The sequence below is a fragment of the Balaenoptera borealis genome (genome assembly GCF_965194805.1).
Source record: "Balaenoptera borealis genome assembly, chromosome: 19".
NCBI lineage: Eukaryota > Metazoa > Chordata > Mammalia > Artiodactyla > Balaenopteridae > Balaenoptera > Balaenoptera borealis.
In genome coordinates, this window is record NC_138878.1 from 12303982 (window position 1) to 12330723 (window position 26742).

At 42.4% G+C, this 26742-nt stretch overlaps 1 protein-coding gene and 1 pseudogene across 3 annotated transcripts; one reads left to right on the top strand and one right to left on the bottom strand.

Annotated features, from left to right (window-relative positions):
• The first annotated feature begins 44 nt into the window (after positions 1-44).
• Positions 45-21587, top strand: DDX19B (DEAD-box helicase 19B). 2 transcript variants are annotated; one of them, XM_082369920.1, is made up of 12 exons: positions 45-178; positions 8840-8888; positions 9781-9834; positions 10882-11017; positions 11299-11391; positions 13564-13666; positions 14235-14349; positions 16593-16770; positions 17143-17380; positions 17933-18095; positions 18559-18750; positions 19185-21587. In XM_082369920.1, the coding sequence occupies exons 1-12, from the start codon at positions 107-109 to the stop codon at positions 19244-19246; spliced, it is 1455 nt and encodes a 484-aa protein (XP_082226046.1). In that variant the 5' UTR covers positions 45-106; the 3' UTR covers positions 19247-21587. The 2 variants fall into 2 exon arrangements, with proteins under 2 accessions (XP_082226046.1, XP_082226047.1); XM_082369921.1 differs by lacking the exon at positions 45-178 and adding an exon at positions 2344-2537.
• Positions 21588-21754: 167 nt separating this feature from the next.
• On the bottom strand, positions 21755-22646 carry LOC309617525 (proteasome subunit alpha type-2 pseudogene; annotated as a pseudogene). Its single transcript has one exon. The product of its transcript is annotated as a proteasome subunit alpha type-2 pseudogene (transcript).
• Positions 22647-26742: the final 4096 nt, after the last annotated feature.

Consider the following 26742-nt stretch of genomic DNA (forward strand, 5'->3'; position numbering starts at 1 on the left):
CGTTCCCCTTCTCTGATTGGCTGGCGGGACTGGCTTCTAGGCCTCAGCCAATGAGGCTCGGGCTGTGGGCGGCCGTTGGCGGTGGTAACTGTAATGCTGAGGGGCGATGGCCTGGGCTGCTATCCCGTTCCGAGGTCGCGCCGTAGGGCGCTTTCCGCTCGCCCAGCCTGTGGGCGACGTGAGTATCTGAGGGTAGAAACAAGACCTTTTTTTCCACGTTTAGGCTTCTTCCCCGCCCCCACCCCGGGCTCGGACGGGAGAGGGGACAGGAATAATAATAATAGCGTATATTTAATCAAGCCTTCGCCAAGGGCCGGGCACTGGGCCGATGGCCCTTAATCTTGTGATTCCGTTGAATCCTCGAAGCGTGAGATGAGTGCTTACCAGGATTTCAGAGGAGACAGGCTGCCTAAGGTCACGTGGGAGTAAATGCAGGCGACTGAATTCAAATCCAGGTGCTCTTATTCCCTTGATTTCTCTCTCCACGCCCCACTTTGGGAACCAGTTTCCTTCTTACCAGGAGTCTCACATTGTGCAGGTGTTGGGGGTGGACATAGAAAAGTCTAGAATCCTGGGGCTTATTTTTAAGTTTTTTTTTTTCTTTTTTTCTAAATAGGAAAAGCTATACATACTAAAAGCATTTATGGGAAAGATAAGCACTAAAATTCAGGAGAGCTTCTGTCTCTTGGGATGGCATTGCAGGGGCTTCATTTGAATCTTAATTGTTTTATTTCTTAAGCCTTGAGGTGGGAATCTAGATGTCTGTTATAGTATTCCCTTTCCTGTTTGTCTGAAATACAATTTTAAAAGGAAAACACGCACGTGGAAAAATTTTCAAAGGATTAACTGTACACAATGAAAAGGAAGTCTCCTCCCACCCCAGACTTCTAGAGCCCCTCACTAGAAGCAGCCACTGATAGCAGTTTTGTGTGTATCTTATACATTTTCTGTAGTATGTACAAGCATATATGTGAGTTTGTTTTGTTTGCACAAGTGGATCCTATTGTATACAGTTCTGCACTTTGATGGCTTATTTTTAACCTCATTAAACTTAAAAGTTCCGTAACCTCTTTTAGCCCTGTGATCAGTATAATTTGGCAAGACATTCCCAGGGTTGCTTCTCACATGAGATGTAGGTCATGGCCTGCCATAATGCACATTTACCTTTTTCTTCTTGCACATCCTCACCTGTAGGGTCCAAAAAAACCTCCCCCAAATTAACCCTGTAAGGAGTGCGGGAGAAAAAGAATCATGGCAAGAAGAGGATTGCAGGAACTGCTTTACTCTTTCTCAAATATTTTTACTTATAGTCTACAAGTAAAATTCCCCATAGACCCCACTGTTACTTGAAATTAATTTGTTGTAGTGGATTACTGGCAAAGTGAAAGAAGGGGGGATTCATTTCTCACTCAGGTTGCAGGAAAGTGCCCAGCTTCTTTCTAGTGAAGTAACAAGGAGAGAGAAGCTTGTTTGATCCCAGTTAAGGGAAAGTGTCACACTTAAACCTTATTTTACCTCTTCTAAAAGCCACATACACACACACACACACACACATATATATATATATATATATATATTTTTTTTTTTTTTAATTCTCCCAGTCACAGAACCCTTACATGAGAGAGCTGGGATTCTAGCCAGGCAAGGCTAACTCTAAAAGTCACACCGGAGTGGGGCGATCCCTCAGGTGAACTCATTTGCTCATAAGCTGCTCTGCACGGCCCTTTTAATGGACCTCCTATCAACTTCATCCCTGGTTCTTGTCATCATTCCAGAAACTGTGTTTGGTTCCACAAACCTGCTTGCTTTTTGTCTCTGATTTTCTACCTGGAACACATTTCCCTAGCACCCTCTCTGAGTATTTTTCAAGGTTAAATTCCTGTAAGTGGTGTTGCCACATAGTCTGTGGGACAAATTTTTAACCAAACGGTGTTTGAGAGGGCTGATTCCCAACACCCTAGCCAACACCTGGACATTTAAAATTACCAACCTGAAAAGCGAAGGAAAAAATCTGTTTCAAATTCATCTTGCTCACTATCCGTAATGGTTTTGTGTATTGATATATTCAATCTATATGAGCATCTTCTATGCCACCGTGCTGGGAGAGAATGTGGCATCTCTCCCAGCACGGTGGCAATAGAGAGCAAAATGTGGTTTTGCCCTTTGGTTGGGGAGCCGGTTGACAGGAGCTTAGGCACTTTAAGATACTACCTTAGTCTGCGGTTCTGGACGTTGGATAAAAAACCGAGAGCAACGAAGGAGTGGGGGCCTGAAGGCGACAAAAGCGCCACACCAAAGCAGGTGAGGGGCAGCCGGTCCGGCGGCAGACTCTGACGTCACTGCGGCGCGCCGCTTCCGGTCCCCAGCGCCTGAGCGAAAGAATTCCCCCCTCTTTGGGGCGGGAGTCTACCCTGATCGCTGATCGCGCCGCGCCAGCCGGCTAGTTTGCCGGCACCTGCGTCCCAGCCGTGCCCGCGACCATGGCCACCGACTCGTGGGCGCTGGCGGTGGACGAGCAGGAAGCGGCAGCCGAGTCGGTGAGTTGGCTTCAGCCGTAAAAGGGTCAGGGGGCCGTTTTGGCCGTGATCAGATGCCTGGGAAAAGACACTCCCTAGGTTGGTCTGGGCCGGGATGGATGGAGCCTGGACCCTGAGCTGGCTTTCTTTACCCACCCGCCAGCCCCCGACAGGTTACGTAAGCGCAGGTGCGCAGGTTACGTAAGCGCAGGCGCCCGCCTGTCTTCCTGGAGTCAGGACCTTGAATTGTAATAATCACCTATGTAGGTGTGTCATTTTCCACCTCCCGATTCTGAGCTGCCTGGGCTCAGGAACCATGGCTTATTCATTCATATTTCTGGGCTTCCTCAGCTTGCTCAGTGATGATGAATGATCGACTCTGTAGGCTTGGCAGTCAGTAAATCCTCTCCTGATCCGTTTAACTTTGTTCTGGGCCTGACACAAAGTAAGCAAGATATGGGTTAAACGTTACTATGTAGAATTCATTTTTCCCGCCTAAACACTCGAGTTCTGATAGTGCTTTGAACCCGCTTTGTTGGTACTTATTTCTGTTAATTTCTCGAGAACAAGGACTTAGTCTTATTTTTTATAACTGATAAAAATGTTTCATATGCACATAGATAGAGTCAAATAGTTTTAGAAAGTGGTTCCCGCCAGTTTCTTCCTCCCCAAAGAAAATTGTTATTTCTCTTGACATTGATTTACGATACTGACCTCCTTGTTCCCTGAATAACATGCTTGCTTTGCTACTTCTTGAATTTTCCGTTTTAGGTGTTTATTGATTTTGACACTTTCCTACATCCTCCTTTCCCCACCACAAAAGCACAGCTTCCCATTCCCCATCTTTCCATTATATTGTGATTTTAGTTAGATCAGTGTTCTGTGCTTGTATTATTAGTAACTCAGGAATACCTTTATTTCCTATACAACTTTTCCCTTGGAATTTTTAACTGCCTTTTTTTTTCTTTGTGTTTATCACCAATTCAACCCCAGGCTCTTTGCTAATTGTCTAAGTTTATCTCAGGATGTTCCCACACATCAGGTGTTCTGTCAATTCCATTTCTCCCAGGTCTTTTAGCCTGCTTCAAACTGTACTAGTTGCCCCAATTCATTTTGGGGGCTGGAGGGGAACAGGGCAAATTTCCCTTTGCCCTCATTCTGGGGACTTCTTCCTCTTCTCTTGTATTGGATCCCTTCCTTTCTGTATCCCCTCTCTTCATCTTTCTCGATTTGGTGGAGCCATTTATCAGCTTTCTGAAGGTGTACGGGAAGTAAAATTTTTAAGATACTGCCTTTCCGAAATTAGCTTATTTTGCCCTATCATTTGAACAGTAGTATTGCTGGGTGTAGAATTGTTAGTTGGAAATTATTTTCCTGCCAAATTTTAAAGACATTGTTCTATTGCCTTCTAGATTTCTGTATTTGTTGTTGAGATGTCTGAGACCATTCTGATTCCTGATGTGACCTCTTTTTCCCTTTCTAAGCTTGAAGAATCTTCTATTTGTCTCCAGTATTCAGAAAATTCATGATGATGTGTCTTGATATGGGTCTATTTTCATTCATTTTACTAGGCACTGGGTGGGAACTTCAATCTGGAAAACTCTTGTCCTTGTGTTATGGGAAATTTTCTTGAAAAATTTCTTTGTTGATTTCTTCCCCTTGGTTTTTCTTCATTTCCTCTTTCCAGACTCTTATCAGTTGAATGCTGGATCTCTTGGACTGCCTTTTAATTTTTTTAAGTCAAATTTATTGTGATATAGTTTATATAAAGTAAAATTCGCCCTTGTTAGTGCTACAGTTCTGTGAATTTTGACAGACGTACAGTTGCATAGCTACCATCACAATCAATATATAGAACGTTTCTACGACTCCAAAAAGTTCCCTCAAACTTTTTGCATTCACTTCCTTCTTTCCACCCATCTCTGGCATCTGCTGATTTGCTTTGTGTCATTTTAGTTCCACCTTTTCCAAAATGTGGTATAAATGGAATTATATAATATGTAGCCTTTTGAAAAATCTGGCTTTCATTTAACATAATGCATTTGGGATTCAACCATGTTGTTGCATGGATCAGTAGTTTGTTCTTTTTTATTGCTGGGTAGTATTCCATGCATGGGTGTACCACAGTTTGCTTAGTCTTCTGTTGATGAACATTTGTGTATTTTCTAGTTTTTGGCATTTATCAATAAAGCTATTATATACATTAGGGTACAGATTTTTGTATGGACTTATGTTTGCGTTTTTCTTGGGTAAATACCTAATATGAGATTTGCTGGGTTATATGTTAAGTGTATGTTTAACTTTATAAGTTACAAACCAAACTGTTTTCCAAAGTGGCTGTACCATTTTGTAATACCACCAGCAATGTATAAGAGCTCTAGTTGCTCCACATCCTCACCAGCACAGCATGGCCAGTTTTTTCCCTCCATTCTAATAGGTGTATAGTGGTATGTCACTGAGGTTTTAATTTACATTTCCCTAATGCCTAATGATGTTGAGAGTCTTTTCATGTGTTTATTTGCCACCTGTATAACTTATTTGAAGTGGCTTTTCAAATCTTTTGCCCACTTAAAAAATTTGATTGTTTTCTTATTATTGAGTTGGGAGAATTCTTTATGTATTCTGGATACAAGTCCTTTATCAAATATGTCGTTTGCATAAATATTCTCCCTGACTGGAACTTGCCTTTTAATTTTCTTAACAGTACTTTTTTGAAGAGGAGACATTTTCAATTTTGGCTAATTCTAATTTGTCAATTTTTTCATGATTAGTTCTTTTTGTGTTCTAAGAAATATACCTTACCCAAGGCCTCAAAGCTTTTCACCTGTATTTTCATCTAGAAGATTTATGGCTTTAAATGTCACATTTATGTCTGTGATCCATTTTGAGTTAATTTTTTTATGTAATAGGAAGATTAGATCAACATCACCACAGTCAATTTTATTTATTTATTTATTTTTATTTATGGCTATGTTGGGTCTTTGTTTCTGTGCGAGGGCTTTCTCTAGTTGTGGCAAGCGAGGGCCACTCTTCATCGCGGTGCGCGGGCCTCTCCCCATCGCCGCCTCTCTTGTTGCGGAGCACAGGCTCCAGACGCGCAGGCTCAGTAATTGTGGCTCACGGGCCTAGTTGCTCCGCGGCATGTGGGATCTTCCCAAACCAGGGCTCGAACCCGTGTCCCCTGCATTGGCAGGCGGATTCGGCAGGTGGATTCTTAACCACTGTGCCACTAGGGAAGTCGTACAAGTTTTTGTGTGGACGTTTTCAGTTCTCTTGGGTATCTGTCTAAAAGTGGTATCGCTGAATTATATAGTAACTCTGTGTTTAACTTTTGAGGTACTGCCATACTCTTTTCCAAAGTGACTGCATCATTGTATCATCTTTAAGTTTATTATTATTTTTTTGAGATTAGTATCATCTATGAGAGGCACTATTGTGTAGAAGTTAAGACCTAAGACTTTGTAGCCAGACAGACTTGGATTTGTATTCTGGGCCCATCACTTATAACCTTGGGCAAATTGCTTAACTTCTCTGTTCCTCAATTTCCATATCTGATAAATGGGGATAATCATAGTACCTACCTCACTGATTTATGGACATGCCTGAAATAAGTGCTATATAAGTGATTGTTATTATTATAGTTATTGTTATCTATAATTCATTTTCTTTGCAGGAATCTTTTGAATTACTTATCCATATTGTACAGATTAGTTGAACCTGGATAAGTTTTGTGAATTTACTTAATCATGCACAGGTAAATTATAATAGATCCCAATATTCTAAAACTGAACAAATGAGTAAAGACAGCTCTTTCCTTCTGCCTTGTGGAACTCCCACTGAGGATCTCCACAGGAATTGTGTGATGTAGGTGACTCTGACATGTGCAGTGCAAGGTTACTGTGTTTTAAATATTCATCAAGCTCCATTTCTTATTCATTTTAGAAAAGAAAATATTAGATCCTATTTATGTTTATTTCCTCATTCCCCTGTGGTTCCTCTTTGTTCCCCTTGTTCCTTAGGAAATTTCAATTTAGAGAAGGGCAAAGGGAGTAGGAAACTCTGATGAGTAAGACTCTTAAGTTTCCTACTTCACCATTGTGCCTAAGGCATTCCTTATTCAGTATAACTGAATAACCATTAAATCTTCCTTCTTCTGTCTCAAGAATCCTTTCTCAAGTAGCTTTTGAATAAAATGCAGTGTGTAACTGTATAGATTCCAATTATTTTAACACATCTTAAAAGCTAAAGTATTAACTAAAGGCATTGAAAAAATGTAGATATTATAAGGTGGGTGTTTTGGCTTTTTTGCCTTTTGGTTAATTTTTTGGATTGCAAAATAGTTTTGAATGAAGTTGCAAGAGAAATTGGTTTCTCCTTTTTGGTCCAAGTAAGCGGAGCAAAGGAAGGAATCGGAACTAACTGGACTTTCAACGTAAGTTTCAGCGTTCAGTTCACTGACACTGCAGTAGGTGATGTGAACTTCACTGTCCTGGTGCTTTTGCTGTTTAGGCTTTGAGATCCTTACAGCCAAGTGAGGGCTGAGTAAGTTTTCAGAATCTTCTGGAACCTCTCCAGAATTCTGATACATTGTAATCAAAACAACATTTCTTGGTTTCATTTACATTGTTGCTATCAACTTTTTCTGTACATTGCATTTTATTTATTTTAACTGTTTATTTACTCTGTTAGCTTCATTTTTAACAATATACCAACAAAAGAATAGGTTGTCCTTTTATCACGGATTATTACAGTAAAGGATATTTCTAACTCACTTATACCTCAACCCTGTCATTTATTTTAGGTAGCAGTTATCACCCTAGGAGTGAGTACTATTAACCCTGCTCTTGTAAATATTGCCAGTAAGTCAGTCTGTCTGCCTCTGTTTTTAACAGCCTTGAATATTAGGCTTAAACCATGTTCATTGGTAGGTTGTGGAAGAGGAGTGCTTTAGTGAAGACTAGAATATATTGAACGCCTATTATATATCATACACGGTGCAGGTTGCCTCATTCATTATCTGTTAGTGTGCTCTCTGTCCTTCAGAATTAATGAAGGATTTTTACTGCTTCATAGTGATTTCCTTTTTTTTTTTTTTCCAATTCCCTGTCTTGCCAATCTCTCCAGTGTGTTCCCCCGCCCCCCGCTTCCTCCTCCACCCACCCCAACAGCGAAGTAGACAGACACCAGAAACTCCCTTTTCAGTTTCCATCAATAGAAGTGAGGTTCCTCCATTCCCAGCTAACCACCCATTAAAACAGTTTTTTCATTCCTCCCTCCACTTTCCCCCTTCTTGGACTTAGAGGAAAAGCAGAAATGAACCTCAAGACATAGAAAACCTGTGCAAGTGGTGCTTTAAGCAATAGCCGTTTGATTGTGGCGATTTTCATTCTTTTTCCCTTCTCTACATGATGTCTTAAGCCCCACTTAATATTTTATGATTAGAGCACCTGCTTTGGCTAGATCCAAAGGTCAACTAAAAATAAAAATATCCCGTCTTTAAGTTCTGTTCTTTTCTTTCTTTCTTTTTTTTTCTTCTTTCTTTCTTTTTTTTTTTTTTTTTTTGGCTTTATTGCGGTATAATTGACAGATTTTCATACTAATAGGGGAGATAAGTCCTTCCAGGATATCCCTAACTTACAGTGTTTGATCAAAGTCCTAATAAATCTTTCTTTGAAATGTCTTTCCTTTATCCCTTCCTTTCTATTCCCACTTCATCCCGCTGGGTATTTTGATTACATAGTGTGCCATGATGCTCTAGGCTGTTCCCAATTTAAGATACCAGACATCTAGCACAAGGCAACCCGAATGTGAGGATGCATACTGGCGTGCTGTGGCCCTGTCGCTCCAACATAGCCTGCAGCGTGACTGGTTCCCACCCACAGATGCTTTTCATTGCAGTCTTCCCGCCTCAGTGCTCTCTGAAGAATGACTGCATTCTCCAGTATCTCTCTAAATTTCCTCTTGTTTGAAAAATGAGAGTGGCAACTCAAATGGCATTCTGTTGAGAGACTGAGAGAATCTGTGTAATCCGGGCATTAAGCAAACTCACAAGTTATAATTCTTTCTAAGGATTGTAATTAGGAAGTGTGGATTTTGAGCTGTTGTGTAACCAATTTTTTTCAACTGGTTTTGTGGGATATTTTGTTTATTCTCACTCTAACATTTAGTAAACAAAAGGAGCCCAGCAGAACAACCTAATGAATATGTCCTAACGAATAGGTCATGAGAGTGGTTCATTGCTTCCCAGCTTCACTGGGGGAGGCACTATTGATGCAAAATCTTGTGATTTTCCTGACACTTTCCCCGCCATGTTCTCCATTTAGTTGAGCAACTTGCATCTTAAGGAAGAGAAAATCAAACCAGATGCCAATGGTGAGTAACTAAATGCTAGTTTGAAAACAAAAATAATTTCCTTTAGTATTAATGTTTTAACATAACAACTGTCTTGGAAAAAAAATTATATGTGTACCAGACAGGGGGCTGGCAGATATTGGCAGTCATTTGATTTGGGAATCAACAAACGGGATGATTTGGTATTCTGCTTCATATAAGCATGAGGATGCCTATTAGGCTTATAAATTATAAAGTGTATTACTAACCATGAAAATATACTGCCAATGATTATTTGTTTTTTAAAATATTCCTCAATTTGAGATGAGATAGACAACGTATGAACAACCTGAGGGTTAACCTATTGTAATTATTCTGAAATCGTATCTACCAAAAACCTAATATGTCCATTGAATTTTTGTTGATGTATTTAATATTATAGGGGAGAAATTGTAACCCTTACCTCACTCTGAATTATTTTTCTGTATGTTTTTACAGAACTACAACATTGAATATATGTTTCTATTAATCAACAGTTTATATACAAAGAGTCTTAATGGCACTATGGTGTTTGTATATTGACGAAATATGATTTGCATAGATATAGATATTCCTCTGTTGAGTATCAAGGTGGTTTTGGTCATTGCTGTAACCATCTTTCTGTAACATGAGAGAAATATTGATGCCGTGAGGGATTAATATTAGTTTTTGAGGTAAAGTGAAAGGACTTGGAAAGAACTGAAATATAAGCGACAGTTTTCATACCTTTGTTTATATAGGAACAATAAAATGTTTTTATCTGTGGCTTGGTTTCCTCATTTATTTTTTTGCTCCCCAAGCCTTTACATTTCTAGTGTCTCATAGAATTTGAATTGTCTCAGCTGTTGGGTATGGGATGTGATTTTGAATGACGGTCGCTTTGTGTCTGATAAAGGTGCTGTGGTCAAGACCAATGCTAATGCAGAGAAGGCAGATGAAGAAGAGAAAGGTAACCTAGCCTAGAGTTATGTATACATGAAGTTCTAGAGTCTAAGAGAATGGAATGTTATGAGGTTTCATTTCTACACCCTACTTGGCTGGACTTTAATGGGAGTCACAGTGCTAATAAAAAGTTCAACATAGTCATTGGTAAAGGGATTCTAATTCTTTACATTTTAGAGAAATTTTACTTTGAACAACTGATAAACTTCAGCAGCAGCAGGAAATATTCCCTGAATGATTATCTTGTATTGGTCTTTATAAAAGAAATTTTAACTTGCGTCACCATTTTCTAATAAAATTATATTTGTTGATGTTTTGACACATTTAATGAACAGCTTATCCAACATTAAGATACAGACTTTGTTCATTTGTTTTTTTTCCATTGTTGTGACGTGGTTTTTAAGCTCATGATTTTATTATTTATTTTTGGCTGCATTGGGTCTTCGTTGCTGTGCGCAGGCTTTCTCTAGTTGCAGGAGTGGGGGCTACTCTTCATTGTGGTGCGCGGGCTTCTCATTGCGGTGGCTTCTCTTGTTGCGGAGCATGGGCTTTAGACACGCAAGCTTCAGTAGTTGTGGCACGTGGGCTCACTAGTTGTGGCGCACGGGCTTAGTTGCTCCGCGGCATGTGGGATCTTCCCTGACGAGGGATCAAACCTGTGTCCCCTGCATTGGCAGGCGGATTCTTAACCACTGCGCCACCAGGGAAGTCCCTTAAGCTCATGATTTTAAATTTATATTGAGTGTAAATTGGGGAGTAAATATTTGGGTTTGGATAGGAGGAATCAGTAACCTCAAGAAAGGATAGTTGTTAGGAATAGAGTTCTGGAGAAGAATATGAGGCCCCCACAGATGATACGAGTTATCATAATTTTTCACTTTAATAAAACTATTTTAATTGCATTTATAAATCAAAACTAAGCTATACCTTGAATCAGGAGTCCCAATACAAATGCATGTTATTGCTTAAAATACCAATGGCAGCTGAATTCAGATGAGATCACGCTGGATTTCATGGACTTTTTAAAAACTTCACGCTCTTTTTTTCCTGACAGAGGACAGAGCCGCCCAGTCCTTACTCAACAAGCTGATCAGAAGCAACCTTGTCGATAACACCAACCAAGTGGAAGTCCTGCAGCGGGATCCAAACTCCCCACTCTACTCGGTGAAGTCCTTCGAGGAGCTTCGGCTGTGAGTATTTACTTTCTGTCTCTCCCCTTTGTGTTTAGATAGAAATCCTAGGCCTGTTACAAGTATTTTTTCATCACTACAGAACATTTTTAGTTAACACAAGTTTAATAAAAGAATTTAGCTGCTTTGAGCTAGTAAGTAAAATTTCTAGGTAATTTGTAAAAGCTTTAGCTGCACTCATACATTGTGTCCAGTTCACAATTCTAGTACTGTTAGCTAGATATTTGGCTTCTTTCTTCAACCAAAGAGACTGTGACTTTCATCTTTAACTGTTTTTCTAGGAAACCACAGCTTCTCCAGGGAGTCTACGCCATGGGCTTCAACCGTCCATCGAAGATACAAGAGAACGCATTGCCTTTAATGCTTGCTGAGCCGTACGTGTCCTGATGCAACTCTATCCCATTTTTAACCTCCCATGTTTTTTTTTAACTTTTATTATTTTAAAAAACTATACTAGTAATACATGCTCATTTTAGAAGAGTTATAAAACAGTGAAAAATAAGAAAAAAGAAATAATTTGTAATCTCCCTCTCCCCTACACTATTAATATTTGGAGTAGAGACTAATACATGTTTTTCTATGTAAACTTGCATATGTATACTTTTTTCTTAAAGGAACCATATAAAATGTTTAAATGTTTTTTTGATACGATAATTACATAATAATATTTCTATGTTGGTAAATACATTTATATCATTTATATACACCATGATTTCATTATATGGATAAGTAAAATATATGTCTCAAATGTAGAAGACAAAAACCAAACAGGGTTCTAGGAGACCAGAATAGTACAATTGCTAAGGTCATTTTCTGGTGCAGTGCTTCTTACTCTTTCGTAGGCGTTTGAATCTCATAGGAATTTATTAAAATGCAGATTCTGATTTCAGGAAGTCTGAGGTGGGGCCTGAGGTTCACCATTTCTAACAAGCTTCCCGGTGTTGCTGGTGCTGCTGGTGTCAGACCACATTTTGAGGAACAAGGTTCTAGAGCATGAGGAACTTTTTATAAAAACTGATCCCTACATCACATATGATTATCTAAATTTGTACTGCATATAATCCTAAATCCCCCTTTCCCTATTTGTCTGAAAATAGATACTTTAGGTCTGTATTTTCTCAAAGTTTTTTTTTTGTTCTGTGTCATAATAATGGTATTTTTCAAGATGGGTAATGTCTTTTGAGCATACTTAAAAATGAATAAATTGAATGTTTATTAGATTGTTTCACATTTGCCACTTGTGTTTATGGATCTTGATGCTTTCATAGATGCTCAGTGTTAGATTGTCAATGTTAGAAGAGATCTGAGAGAATTTTCTAGTACTTTTTCTTCATTAACATATTTATTGAGGGCTTGGTTTGTAACAGATACTATTCTAGGCACTTGGATACATTAGTGAACAAAGCAGACCAAAATTCTTGCTCACAAGGAGCTTACATTCTAGTTTGGAGTATAGATGATATATTTTTATTAAACATAAATCAAATATATAGTCTGTTAAAAGGTGAAAGATTGTAAATATAATTAATGCCACTGAATTGTACACTTAAAAATGGCAAATTTTATGTTATCTATTTTACCACAATTTAAAAAAATCATTAATGTAATATACCAAAAAGCATTGACTTGTATACTTTAAATGGATGAATTGTATGGTATATGAATTATATCTCAATAAAGTTCTTTTTTAAAAAGTTGATAAGTGCTAAGGAGAAAAATAGAGCATGATAGGGGGGATTGGGAATACCAAGGACCTGACTGCAGTTTTACTCTCAACGTTTTATTATGGAAAAGTTGAAAGGATTTTATAGTGAACACCTATATACCCACCTCCTAGATTCTTTCACTGACATTTTACTGTGACTATTTACTATGCTCTATCGTGTATCCATCTATCAGTACATCTTGTTTTTTAAGGCACTTCAAAGTAGGTTGCAATTTTAAATCAAGTAGTTAGGGTAGAATCTCATTAAATAGGTGATATCTGAGCAAAGACTTGAAGGGGAGGAGAGAGTTGGCATGTTATCATCTGGGGACAGTGGTACCAGGCACTGTATAGCCGGTGCAGAAGCCCTCAGACAAGAGCATGGCTGGCATGTTTCCAGAGCAGCGCCGGGGCGTTGTGGTGGAGGGGAGTGAGGAAGGGGGAGGGCAGTGGTGAGGTGGTAGAACAGAGAGCTATTGGGGAGCCACATTAGGTGCGACCTTGTAGGGCATTAGAAGAACTTTAACTTTTGCTGTGAATGAAATCAGGAGTGATTGGAAGGTTTTTGAGCAGAAAAGTGACATGAGCTGACTCGCATTTTAAAAGAATCACTCACTGCTATGTCAAGAATAGATAAAAGATAAGGAAGGAGTACTTCAAATCCCACCATAAAATCTTCTATTTGTGAAGCTATCATATGTAACTTTATTACAGAATCCAAGGCCTCCTTCTGTAAATTAAGTTGGAATATTCATTCTTTAATTAAGCTTTATGCTTCATTTTTAGTCACTGAAAGAATGCATGAGATTTAAACTCCTAAACAGTGTGTTTTCTTGTGCAGCCCACAGAACTTAATAGCCCAGTCTCAGTCTGGTACTGGTAAAACAGCTGCCTTTGTGTTGGCCATGCTCAGCCAAGTAGAACCTGCAAACAGATACCCCCAGGTAAGGGCTTGGTGAATTTGGGTTTTCTAACTCATAGCTGGAAGGGAAATGCCATTTGATGGATTAAAAGCCGAGCTATGTATTACTTTTCACATAAACTAGAACCCCTTAAGTTGAGCACAAACAACATGGTTGATCTTCCAGTAACAACAAAAATCCTGTTCCTCTTTCGATGATCTGCCAGTCCTGGGATACTGCTGATAGGCTTGGCTTCTTTAGTTGCAAGAAAAACCTCCTTAATCTACAACTGTCATCCATTAGGAACTTCTGAGAACCTTCTGAGTAAGAGAAAAGGAAGCTTATCTCCAATTGGAATTTCAGATCCCTGCTCACATGGGGCTTTTGGTACTCCAGTGGTCAATAGCTGTTCTCAAGTGTCTTTACCCAGCCAGAGTTCTGACCCCTGAGAATTACAGCTTATGACTCTGCAGCTTAGAGTCAAATAGTGTGCACTTTATATATTCTTTGCTTCAGCCTCAGCTGGAGGAATCATTAAGTTCTAATGGCAATTCCCTGTTGCATAATAGTGAGTGTCTTGAATTCTCTCTCTGCATTCTTTCCCTACCAGTGTCTGTGCCTCTCCCCAACTTACGAGCTCGCTCTTCAAACGGGAAAAGTGATTGAGCAGATGGGCAAATTTTACCCTGAACTGAAGCTAGCTTATGCTGTTCGTGGCAATAAATGTGAGTATGCCTATGTGATCCTTGTTAATTAAGCTAATTACTTTTTATTTTGAAAAATTTCAAAACGTACGCAGTTGAAATAATACAATGAACACATGTTCCTTCCACCTAGATTCGAAAAGTTAACATTTTGCCATATTTGCTTTATCTGTATATGTGTGCATATTTTTTTTTTTTGGTGAATCATTTGAAAGTAAATTGTAGACACTGTGCTCTTTATTCCTAAGTACTTTAGTGTGCATTTCATAGTAAGAACATTCTGCAGCATATCCACAATACCCTTATCACAACCAAGAAAATTACACATTTTTAATAACTAACATCTAGTCCATTTCATTTCCTCCTAATTGTCCCAGAAGTGTTTCTTTATGTCTTTTTTGTTGAACCAAGACCGAGTCAGTGTATATGCATTGCATTTGGTTGTTATATCTCTTTCTTCCAGTCTAGAATAGTCGCCTCCCATCCCCTCCACTACGTTACATTTGACTTTTTGAATAGACCAATTACTTATAAAATAGACTGATTTTTTTTTTTAATGTCATTAGAAGAGCAAAAGTGTTCTAGAATGTTCATGGCAATTAACCCTGGGAGATATTTTTATTATTCTTTTTTCTTTATCCATTCTTTCTACTTTTGCTTGTTTTACAACAAACTAATAATATTTAAGTAATTATAAATTCGTTGGAATCTTGGTTGAGTCCTGTGGATCTTTAACACAAACCTTTGACTTGATGACTGGCAGAAGTCCACTCGGTGTACGTATCCTAATGGCAACTTAAGTCAGTTCTTTTTTTTTTAAATTTGTTTGTTTATTTATTTATTTGTTTTTGGCTGTATTGGGTCTTCGTTGCTGCGCACAGGCTTTCTCTAGTTGCGGCGAGCGGCGGCTACTCTTCGTTGCAGTGCGCGGGCTTCTCATTGCAGTGGCTTCTATTGTTGCTGAGCACAGGCTGTAGGCACAGGGGCTTCAGTAGTTGTGGCTCGTGGGCTCTAGAGTGCAGGCTCGGTAGTTGTGGTGCACGGGCTTAGTTGCTCCGTGGCATGTGGGATCTTCCCAGACCAGGGCTCAAACCCATGTCCCCTGCATTTGCAGGAGGACTCTTAACCACTGCGCCACTAGGCGAGTCCTCTTATGTCACTTCTGAAGAGAAAAGTAAATACGACAATAAAACAGTGGAAAATCTAAGTCTAGATTAGATGTCTTAAGACATCTAAAATATTGCAATTTGTATTTGAGTTAGAATGGCAGAGGATTCTGAGTGTTTGTGGAGGGCAGTAATTGGTTTGTTAACTGAAGTAAAAAGGAGCATTTGTTAGCTTTAAATTGACTCAACATTAATGTTAAGGCAAAATTGTCTCTGTGACTTTTTTTTTTTATTTATTTGGTTGCACTGGGTCTTAGTTACGGCTCACAGGCTCCTTAGTTGCGGCACATGGGCTCCTTAGTTGTGGCATGTGAACTCTTAGTTGCGGCATGCATGTGGGATATAGTTCCCCGACCAGGGATTGAACCTGGGTCCCCTGCATTGGGCGCGTGGAGTCTTAACCACTGCACCACCAGGGAAGTCCCTTGGCTGTGACTTCTGTGGGAGCTTGTATGTATTTGGTTAAGGTTATACTGTAACTAAAGGACTAAAAATTGAATCAGTAAGTACCATCTAACCCAAAATGAGCCAAATTCTCAATTTCAGGCTGTACAGGGCCAAGAATGTGCCATGCTGTGCCAGGCCTAGTCTGGGGAAGCACTCTAAGAGAGGCAGTTTGTTTCTTGGAAAAGACAAAACCTTCCATAATGAATCTTATTTACTGACCTGGGAAAGGGACACCTAAAGGCAACTGACTTATTTGACATAGATGCGGGGAGAACTGAGAGGCAGAGTATACTGGAGTGAGAACTTTGAAAAAGTCTACTTGTGAGGAAATGCAAACCCAGGCAAGGGAGAATGATGTTGACAGAGAAGAAATAAAGATAAGAAATCCTTGAAAGAGGACTGATGATTATAGAGAATGTAAAAGAATACCATTTTCATCTCATTGTTTATACTCTTACCAAATCTTTTCAGCATTACTGTTTTTTGTGTGAATGTCTATTAAATACTGTAGTGCTATCCTAACCTTTCCTTAAAATATTAATGCAAACATCACAACAATTGCTTTAAAATACATCATAGCTTTAGAATTGCTCAGAGAGTAGAGCTGGCTTTGCCATGGAAATACCCACGGAACACATCTTGTCTCCACAGTGGAAAGAGGTCAGAAGATCAGTGAGCACATTGTCATTGGCACCCCTGGGACCGTTCTGGACTGGTGCTCCAAGCTCAAGTTCATTGACCCCAAGAAGATCAAGGTGTTTGTTCTGGATGAGGCTGACGTGATGATAGCTACTCAGGGCCACCAAGATCAGAGCGTCCGCATCCAGAGGTAGGACCTCTTGAGCCAGGAGGAACTTCTCGGCCTCCTGATCTGCAGCATCATCTCCTTTTACTTCACCCTCTTCTTCTTGCCCCTGCCAGGTTCTTTACTCTGCAGCTTTCAGAGGCATTTGTTTGGTGGGCCATTTCCACGTCAGCACTGACCATACCCCCAGCCTGGGTTGAGGAAGGAGACTTAGGGACTCTACCGCCACCCGTCCCCGCCCCACGTCTGCTCCCCCCTCCTCGCTGCGGTGCTCCTCCCTGCTTTGCCACCTCCCTGGGGACGCAGGTCATCCAAGCCTGGGGAGGCTGTGCTTCTGTTCCTTCCAGTGAAACACTCGGTCGGGGTCATGTCGAACACCTGGGCCTTCCCTTGCAGGATGCTTCCCAGGAACTGCCAGATGCTGCTTTTCTCTGCCACCTTCGAAGACTCCGTCTGGAAATTTGCCCAGAAGGTGGTCCCAGACCCAAACATCATCAAACTGAAGCGCGAGGAGGAGACATTGGACACCATCAAGCAGTATTACGTCCTGTGCAGTAGCAGAGATGAGAAGTTCCAGGCCTTGTGTAATATCTACGGGGCCATCACCATTGCTCAAGCCATGATCTTCTGCCACGTGAGTAGCAGCAGCAGCAGCAGCAGCAGGAGGCGTGCGGGGGCGGAGCTCCACGGGAGGGTGTGGCCCTGCGCCCTCCCTCTCAGCCAGTTCCACCTGGTGCTGGGGGACCAGGTTCCCTCCCTGTGGCTGGAAAGGAAATGAATCACCTCCATCTGCCCCAGGACATATTCTTGCAGGTTGTAATGAGTTGTAAGGGGAAGACTGAAGATCTAAACCTTCTTTGGTCCCACTTCTTAGAGATAACTTGGGAAAAAAAACTCCAAAAAATATCCAGGAAAATAATTTTAAAGTTTTAATAATATAGAGTATTTAGGAATGAAGACCTTTGGCTCAAACCAGTCTTTATAGATAAACACTAAGATCATTGATGGAATTTATCCAAAAAAATCACATGGCTAAAAAATATTCAGAAACTTTAAGCCTAACCTGCTGACTGAACTCAGTAGAGCCTTCATATATACTAATGGCAACAAGCCACTTTTCTGCAGGTGTCTTCTTTTTTTTTTTTACAGGTATCTTCACTTAAAACAATTCTTTTCAATTCTCCAGACGCGCAAAACAGCTAGTTGGCTGGCAGCAGAGCTGTCGAAAGAAGGCCACCAGGTGGCTCTGCTGAGTGGTGAAATGGTGGTGGAGCAGAGGGCTGCAGTGATTGAGCGCTTCCGAGAGGGCAAAGAGAAGGTTCTGGTCACCACCAACGTGTGTGCCCGCGGTGAGCAGAGATTGTGTCCTGGTCTGCAGGCTCGGGGTAGCGAGAGAGACCTTCGTCTGCGGGACACTCCGGTGGTTTGCGGGAGATCCTGTTTTCTAGGAGAGCCTGTTTGGATTCCCTCGGCAGAGGAGAACTTTCACAGAAGCCAGGAGTCCTGACTTGGTGGCTCAGAACAGCGCCTGCTCTTCTTGGGGCCCCCAGTGAGGCTTTAGCTGCTTCTCCAGATACTGGTATCCAGCAGAGGCTCTCTGGAGCCTGATGGCTGATTTCATAATTTGGTCAGCACCTGCCACAGTTCTGTTTTCTCCCTCTGGGTTCTGCTACCTGCCCCTTTGTCTGAATCCCAGAGCTGGCCCATCCCAGACTGTTCCTTCCACCTGCGGTTGGTGTATGTAGGCCTGACTGTGGACGACAGGGATTTCTGTCTCCCATCCTTACTCCTGTCCAACTCTCCTTCATGCAGGTATCGATGTGGAACAGGTGTCTGTCGTCATTAACTTTGACCTTCCCGTGGACAAGGACGGGAATCCGGACAACGAGACCTACCTGCACCGGATCGGGCGCACCGGCCGCTTTGGCAAGAGGGGCCTGGCCGTGAACATGGTGGACAGCAAGCACAGCATGAACATCCTGAACAGGATCCAGGAGCATTTCAGTGAGTCCCTGGGAGTGTCCCCTGCCGGGCCCTTACCTTACAGGGGTGAGTCCGGGGGCGAGGGGAGGGTGAAGGGTAGGTTTTCCTGTGGCCCCGAGAGAGGCCTGTGTCCCTGTCCCATTCCCCTCCTTCCCTACAACGTGGAAGTTCTCAAAGAGCACACCTGGAGAGGGCGGGGCTCAGGGACTTGAATGACAGTCCCCCCTGGCCAGGCTGAGGGGCCTGGGGCTCTGGCTGTTGCTGTCCGTGTCCCTTGCTCAGTCACTGGAAGCCTTTGGGGTTCAGTGAAGGATCTCTGTGGCCAGAGGCACAGCACGTTCCTAGGCGGCAGAGACCTGTGTTTCCTCCCTCCCTGCTGTGCTGTCCCTTCCCTGAGTGTGTGTCTCTGTAACGCCATGTTGGTCTCTCTTTGAATTCTCTTTTCTTTCCCCCAGATAAGAAAATAGAAAGACTGGACACAGATGACTTGGACGAGATTGAGAAAATAGCCAACTGAGAAGCTCCTGCAGTCACTGGTGCCGCCCTTGGTGCTCCCCCTGCACGGGACACTAGTGCTTTCACGGCACAGGCCTCAACAGTCAACACAAAGATGAAGGCACGAGGAGAGAGAAACTACCTACCTCATTTTAAATTACGTTTGGACTTGACAAAAATTGTACAAGTGATGGGGGAAGGTAGAAAAAAATCGTTTACACAACTTTTGAAGATTAGGCGTGAATACACAGAAATTTACCTTTTGGAAATTCCGTCTGTTTTTTGGCCAGCGTTTTCCCACATCATTACGCTAATCTATATGTTGTGGCTGATCACTTGCTCAGGAGCCTTTGTGGCAGCCCCTGAGGCAGCCTGTTCTCTGCTTAGAATTGTTCAGGCCAGCCTCCAGCCTTTGTGAAAGTGACAGAGTAGAGGTGAAGAGGGAACACAGAGAGAGAGACCGAGTAGGTTAGGTGTGTAAGCCAGTCATCATGTTCGGAGTGTGGCATGAAGCAGCAGAGGAGACCTGCGAGCTGCTGCTCTGGATTTGGGTTGGGACAGCTCATCTGAGTGTTGTCAGTCTCTGCTGTCCTGATGGCCAGAGCAGGAAGATTTGCTAAGCATGGACCAAAATGCCAACCTGGGATCTTTGGTGTATACAAGTCTGTGTTGCAGACCATGACTTGTTCTTCTCAGCGGGTGCAATCTGTGTAGAATGCACATCTGGTAACTGTGCTTGTGCTTGAGCAAGTCCTGTGGAGAAGTCATCGTGGAGAATTAGTGGTGGTCCTGGCTTGCCACAAAACCTGATCTTGTGGGCACTTGCAGCATCTTTTTTACATCCCTAACATCACCTTGACCGTTTAGTAGCCCTAAGCAAATAAAAGGTGCTCTGAGGTTTGGATCCTCAGTGAAAATTGTGGTTCCAAGTTGCTAATGGCCAGTCTCAGGGCTCCAGAAGCGATCAGCAGTAGTCAGATCACAGAAGGCAAGTTTTTTATCAGTGCTGGGGAATGATTTCAGAATTTAGGCATCTTGATTATAAAAGGATTCTGAATATCTGCGTTCACAGTGCTTGGAATACAAACAGGTGCAACTAAGGGACAAGGTGGACTACAGCCATTCATCTGTCCAAGGCAAGAGTCACAGCCAAGGCCTTTGCTCCATCCTTACTTGGCATCTTTGTGCAGAGCAGTCAGAGCAAATAATAGTAATGGACACTTCCTCTTACCTGGCCAAAGCTGTTGGTACCCACAGAGTGACAGAGCAAAGATGAGATGAAGCTGAGTTACAAGCGCATATGAAACCCCAGCTGAGAGTCCTCTTCAGCTCTTTGACTTCGATACGGAAGGGCCACTTTATCTAGGACCAGGCCTGAAAGAGGGATTTTCTGTGATGAGAACTATTCCAATCCCAGACCTTCCTTGTAGGCATTTCTGTGTTTTAGGGCCAGATTTGTCTCCTGGGAAGGGAAGGGGCCAATGTCAGCCTCCCAGGTGGTTTCCCTAATCTGACGTTACAGATGCTACAGAGAGAACCGCAGACTGTCAGTCCTGCCACATTCCCCTGTGGGCACTTGACTGTGTTGAGTCTTGTTTGTACTTCTGGCCAACTCTGACCCACCTTGGGAGTCTTGTAAAAAGGGAAGAAATTTTATGCCCCCCCCCAACCCCCGCAAAGTCCTGTGGACCAACCCTGAAATAACTTAAAACAAAGGCAATAATTAAAGGAGTGTGGACTCCTGAGGCTGCAGGCTGAGCACATCCCACCTTCTCACAACATGTGTAACCTACCTACTGAGTAGCCCTAAATCTGAGCAGGAAAATGGGAAGCGATGTGCTTCAGACTCTTCAATAGTAGGAATAAATGGGTATCTGGTAGAAATCCAGATTAACAGTTCCTTATCTGGGGCTAGACCCCTAAGAACTCACTGGATGGGTTTTATGGAGTTTATGAAGTTTATGCAGTGTTTTGAGTTTAAATGTATTTTCCTGGGGAGAAACTCCCAAAGGAGTATGTGTCTTTTTAAAAGGTAAGAAAGACTCACTGTATGGATGGCTCCGGAAAGGCCCCCAGTGTCACTGCAGTCTATGTTCATTTCTGCCAGAGCTTAGCCTCTAGGGCGTAATGGTCCATAGCTGCTTCTGTGACCTTGTGCCATTTTGAGACATCAGTGATGTAAAAATGTGTGGAGCCCTTGAGCTTCAGTCCCCAGAGTTTATTCTGCTGATTTTAGTAAGTTCCTATGTATGGAATGATAAACTGTGCCCTACAACAGAGAAACTCGCTTGAGAAAAGGAGATTTGGGCCCAGTGGAAAATTCTGGATATGTTCATTATCCATAAACAATGGATTTTATTGGTTTTTTGGAGTGTTCATTGGTTGTATGCATAAGAACTAATCAGTCGTTAATGTATTCTTTTTTTTTTGAATTTAACGGTTTATTATGATTTATAAGTCTCATTTTAAAAACATCAGTCCATCAAACCATGTAGAAGTAAGTATGCAAAAAGTCTGCAAAACAAAAACATACTTTAAGCGTGTTTAAGTAGAGAGGTTATCTGAAATTCCAGATTTTCAGTCACTTCATTGTTATGCAGTGGCAGCCAAGTAATCCTTAACTTCAGTTGGAGTCAGCCTCCTAAATCCGGCTTCATTGCAGATTCCAACTTCTATGTTATCTTGTCATCTGCCCTTCAAAGCTTTCCTTTAGGGTTAATATGGCTGCATGAATGGCATCTTCAAGTTCCAGATCTTTATTATATCTTTTCTCAAGGAAAGTTTTCCCATTCACATAGTTCTTTCCCATTGCTGTGGCTTTCCAGGCAAAGTAAGCTCCAGATGGATGTGACTGAAATAAATATGGTTGTCCCTCATTCCAGCCACAAATAAGTAAAGAAACTCCAAATGGATGAACACCACCTGACTGGGTGTATTCTTGCATCACGGAAGCTACTCTCTGTACCAGCTGAGCTGTGGGAATGGGTTCTTGGTAAACGAGATAGTATTGTTGAGCTAGTTTTCGAGCTCTGTGCACAAGCACTCTGAAATCTGGGCCTATGCCGCTATACACCAAACCTATATGCTTGGTGATTGGCTCCACTTTGTGGACACTTCACTCTTCATACAAAATGGATTTCTGTTTCTTCTCAGTTGCCAAGATCACACCATTTGCAGCTTTTATTTCCACTGAAGGGGCTCCTCCAGCTACAGCAGCCAAAGCATATTCAATCTGGACAAGCTTACCAGATGGGCTGAATGTAGTCAGCGAAAAGCTGTAACCACGCTCCGCCATCTTTACCCAAAGACCCCATTAATGTATTCTTTATTGATGTTTAACTGAATTATGACATGTTCTTGTTACTAAGACATCATTTCTGAGTATAAGAAGATAACAGCACGTTTTGGTTGCTGGTATTGGTGAAGATTTATGTATTATTCCATAGACTAGTCATCACCTGATACTACTATTCCATTTCAGAGTTGACATTGCTCCAACATAAGCAGTTGGGATGTCACCATAGGCCAAGGGCCCTACTCAGTTGCCAGAGGACTCCTTACATTCCTGTTTTTCCTGCTGGCAAACCAGAGTATGCTGGCTAACTAATCAGAAAGAAGGTAGATGCCTGCATTACAAAGGCCTTATATTCGATTTTCTAGTCCTAGGAGAGGAATACAAACAGGGCTTGGAAACAGGTCTTCTCCCTTTTTTGTTCCCATCTTGTTTATTATTTAACGTGAAGGCTGTTTCATTCACAGTATCTGATATTCAGAAGGTAAGGATTTCTGAGGTTAGAGAAGATTTCATGAAGGGGTTGAGTTTGCTTATGAGAGAAAAGTGGGGTTCCAAGTGACAAGAAGAGTGGCCTAGGCAGATGAGGCCCTATTACAACCAAAGCGACTTCACTAGGATACATGCAGTACACTGGAGGGCAGTGAAGGGGGCAGCCTTGCCACATGGGCAGAGAAAAGTCTTGTGAAGTAGAAAATGAGATTTGATTATTTGAACAGTATTTGGATTTAGTAGTGAATTGTCATAGATTCTTAGATCACAGGAAGTGATGAAATGGGGTTTTGGGAAAAATGGTCTAGCAGAGACATACAGGATATATTGGAGCTGGAAAAGGCTGGCATCTGAGAAACCAGTTAGAAGATTATTACATCAGTCCCATCACACAGTAAGTGCCAGGATGTCACTGGTTGTACTGAGAACACAAAAGAAGAAATGGGGAATTCCCTGGCAGTCCAGTGGTTAAGACTTGACGCTCCCACTGCAGCGGGCGTGGGTTCAATCCCTGGTCAGGGAACTAAGATCCCACATGCCAGGCGGCATGGCCAAAAAAAGAAAAAAATAAAAAGAAGAAGAAATGGACTGGAGGGGTGCTGCAGAGGAGGAATGGTAGACTTTTATACCTGCTTACTGTTGTTATTCCGAAAAGAATCTGTGGCTCTTAAAATTTAGACACACTATACACAAATAATTCTGGGGAGAGATCCAAAGGGAAGGTTTGGAAAGAACAAATGACATCAGGGTTGAGTCATGAATGAATGACTCATGAATGATGTCAGGCCTGTCACCTTCGCAAGAAGGGACTGGCCCTTCTTCTTCACCAACACCCCTAAGCTATTGTAAATTTCAGAGGCCCTCTTCAGGTTTCTCTTGATCCTGAACGTAGAAAACAGGTTCTTAGGAACCCCCTGCAGTTTTATCTGACTTTGCTTTTCTGCTTGAGAATAAATGTTCTTTATTCTGTTGTCTGACTCAGGTTGCAGCATCTTCCAAAAATGACACAGTGGAGGTGAGGGAACCTGAAGGGCTGATGCTAGGAGGCTCCAGTACCCTGCTTTCCTGCTTTCCTAATCCTGAGTCTGGAACAGGGCTTTCCCGGAAGAGCTTCAAACACCTAGTGGGAAGTTAGAGGGCAGGTGGGGATCTGCTTGGAGGATATTTGTCACACTCCTACATTCTGTCCTCTCTTTCTCCAGCCCCTGTTGTTGGATGCTCCTGCTTTGGCTTAGAAACTGTTCTGGCATTAGTATTCAGCAGAGCAAGGGGCTTCTCCTTAGTAGTCCTAATTGTAAAGTGGGGAATAGGAGTAGGTGGAGAAAAAACATTAGATGAAGCCTGAGAATGGTCGCTGTCCGGGATGTCAGCTGCTCAGATGAGACACTTATAGTCTCTGCTTTATCCATATCTCATAGGCAGAGGTGCTTGGGTGGCAGATCTTTCTTTTATGCAGGACTACAGCTAGCTACTCCCAGAGGAAGCGGGGTCGGGGAGGGGGGCTGTTTAAATGGAACTCTCCTGGAAGTACTAGTACACATTTTGTGAGTCTTTACAACTGTTATATTCTCATCCATAGGCTTCCAGCATCCTTGGAATTCTGCAATTGGAGAAATGCCAAATAGTCTTAAGTTAGCTTAGACCCTGGTCTAGATCACCACTGTCATCTGTTCTACACTGGCTTCCTAACAGGTGCTCCTGCCTCTAATTGGGTTTTCCTCTAGTTCATCTGTCACACAGCAGCCAGTGTGATCTTTGTAACATTTGAATCTGATTTTCCCACTCTCCTGCTTAAGCCCCCCATTACTTTCCATTTTCCTTAAGTGCAAACCATATAACATGTTGTGTATACACACCTGACACATGTATGTAGTAGGCATTCCAGATCAGGCACCTCAAGTCTCTAGCCTCACTTGCTTTACTTCCCCCTTGTACTCTGCTCCAATTCCACCCTCACCAAAATTTGCTTTTGTGCTAGGTCACGCCGCAGAGAGGTTGGTGATCCTGTGCATTTCCCTCTCCAGTTTCTCATTTTGAGACCGTTATTTCCTCCCCCAGCCAGCCCACTTTGAAGCAGGAACAAAAATTCAAAGAAACTGCCAGGACTTATGGATGAGGTTAAGAATATTTCACCTCCAGGATTCTAGCTAAGATGGGCAGGAGGAAAGAGAGAAGGTAACTCAAAACGGGAGTCCTCAGAGGCTGCAGGTGGTCAGGCAGCAGAGCAGGAGTTCAGAGGATACTTTCTTCACGCCACCCCAGGGCATCACCTGTGGCCAACCTCCTGTTCAACAGTCCTTGTCTCTTAAAGTCCCCCCTCTCAGCAGAGCACCAGAGATTTCGGTACTCCGTGTGGGGAGAGGAGCCTGGAGGGGGAACCTCTCCCCTCTGCCAAGTGGGCCCCAAACAACCAGTGACCAGGTGCATCAACTGCCGTGGTTACACCTCTACTTGGAACTATTCTCCCAGTTCTTCCCTTCCTTCTGTCTCACTCCTCCTAGTCCTTCCTCTTTCAATGGTAAAAACCACTTCTTCAGGAAGGTGTGCCTCAGTCCCCTGTCATAATCTCCAGGGTGCCCTGTACAGGTGCCTGTACTTCCCTTATTATTTTTTTTTAATTTATTTTTTTGGCCACACTGCACAGCACGTGGGATCTTAGTTCCCCGACCAGGGATCAAACCCGCGCCCCCTGCAGTGGAAGCACGGGAGTCTTAACCACTGGACCACAAGGGGAGTCCCCACTTCCCTTATTGACATTACTGTGTCAGGTGACCTTCAAAAGGTCTACATAGATAGCTTATTTACTCCTGACAACAAATGTGTTATGATTCCTATTCTACAGATGAGGACACAGGCACAGAGAGGTTAAGTCATGTGTCCTACTACATACAGGTCAGAAGTAGCAAGGCAGGCTACACGCCTGGGCAGTCTGGCTCCAGGACCCACCTTCTTAACCGCTAGGCTGTATTTGCCTCTTATACAAATATGTATATGTTTGGGACTGCTTGTTTAGCGTCCGTCTTCCCTTGAGGTGAAGTCCAGTAAGGGTAGGAGGTGTGTAATCAGTCATCACTGAATTCCTAGCTGTCAGCAGGCGTGTTGCTGCTTTGTTAATGTGTGTTAACAGTGGAGTATGTTTTACAAATTTTCTGTAAAAATTATACCCAATCACTTTTTCATACAATTTTTACAAATTGATCTTTATAAATTAGTCATTAGAATTTTGCTGGCCAAATACAAACTTGGTCTGGCTCCTGCCACTATTGCTAACTTATTTTCCGAATCTTACGGCATTCCTCTTCCCCTTCCCGTCACTTCCGGTACGCAGAGGCATCACGAGGGAGAAGGAGCAGTCATTCCGAGAGCAGAGCCGCCATCCTATCGTGCCCACCCCCACCGCACACGTAAGCAATGCGAGTGCCCGCACGCCTCGGCTCAGAACACATGATGGCGCCACAGAATCAGGCACGATCGTGAGATGTTCTTTGCCGACCCTTAATTGACTTACTGATACGTTCACTCCCTAATTCAACAGTTGTTTATTGTGTCTCTGCTATGGGCGAAATGCTCGGGATCAAAAGAGGTAAGGTCCCTGCCAACGGGACATACAGTTCACTGAAGACGAAATCATCATGTGATCCGGCAGTTCTAAACTAGGCGCAGTGCAAGCTCACCCAGTCAGCATCTAAGCCGGGATTTGGGCCCAAAGGGCCAGTTAGAAAGTGCCCGGCGCA

Bases quoted from the DNA above. Each gene is read 5' to 3' on its own strand.
- DDX19B (XM_082369920.1), top strand. From the start codon at position 107: ATGGCCTGGGCTGCTATCCCGTTCCGAGGTCGCGCCGTAGGGCGCTTT. The intron at 9,835-10,881 runs GTAACCTAGCCT...TTTTCCTGACAG, and splicing joins GGCAGATGAAGAAGAGAAAG to AGGACAGAGCCGCCCAGTCC. The intron at 18,096-18,558 runs GTGAGCAGAGAT...TCCTTCATGCAG, and splicing joins CACCAACGTGTGTGCCCGCG to GTATCGATGTGGAACAGGTG.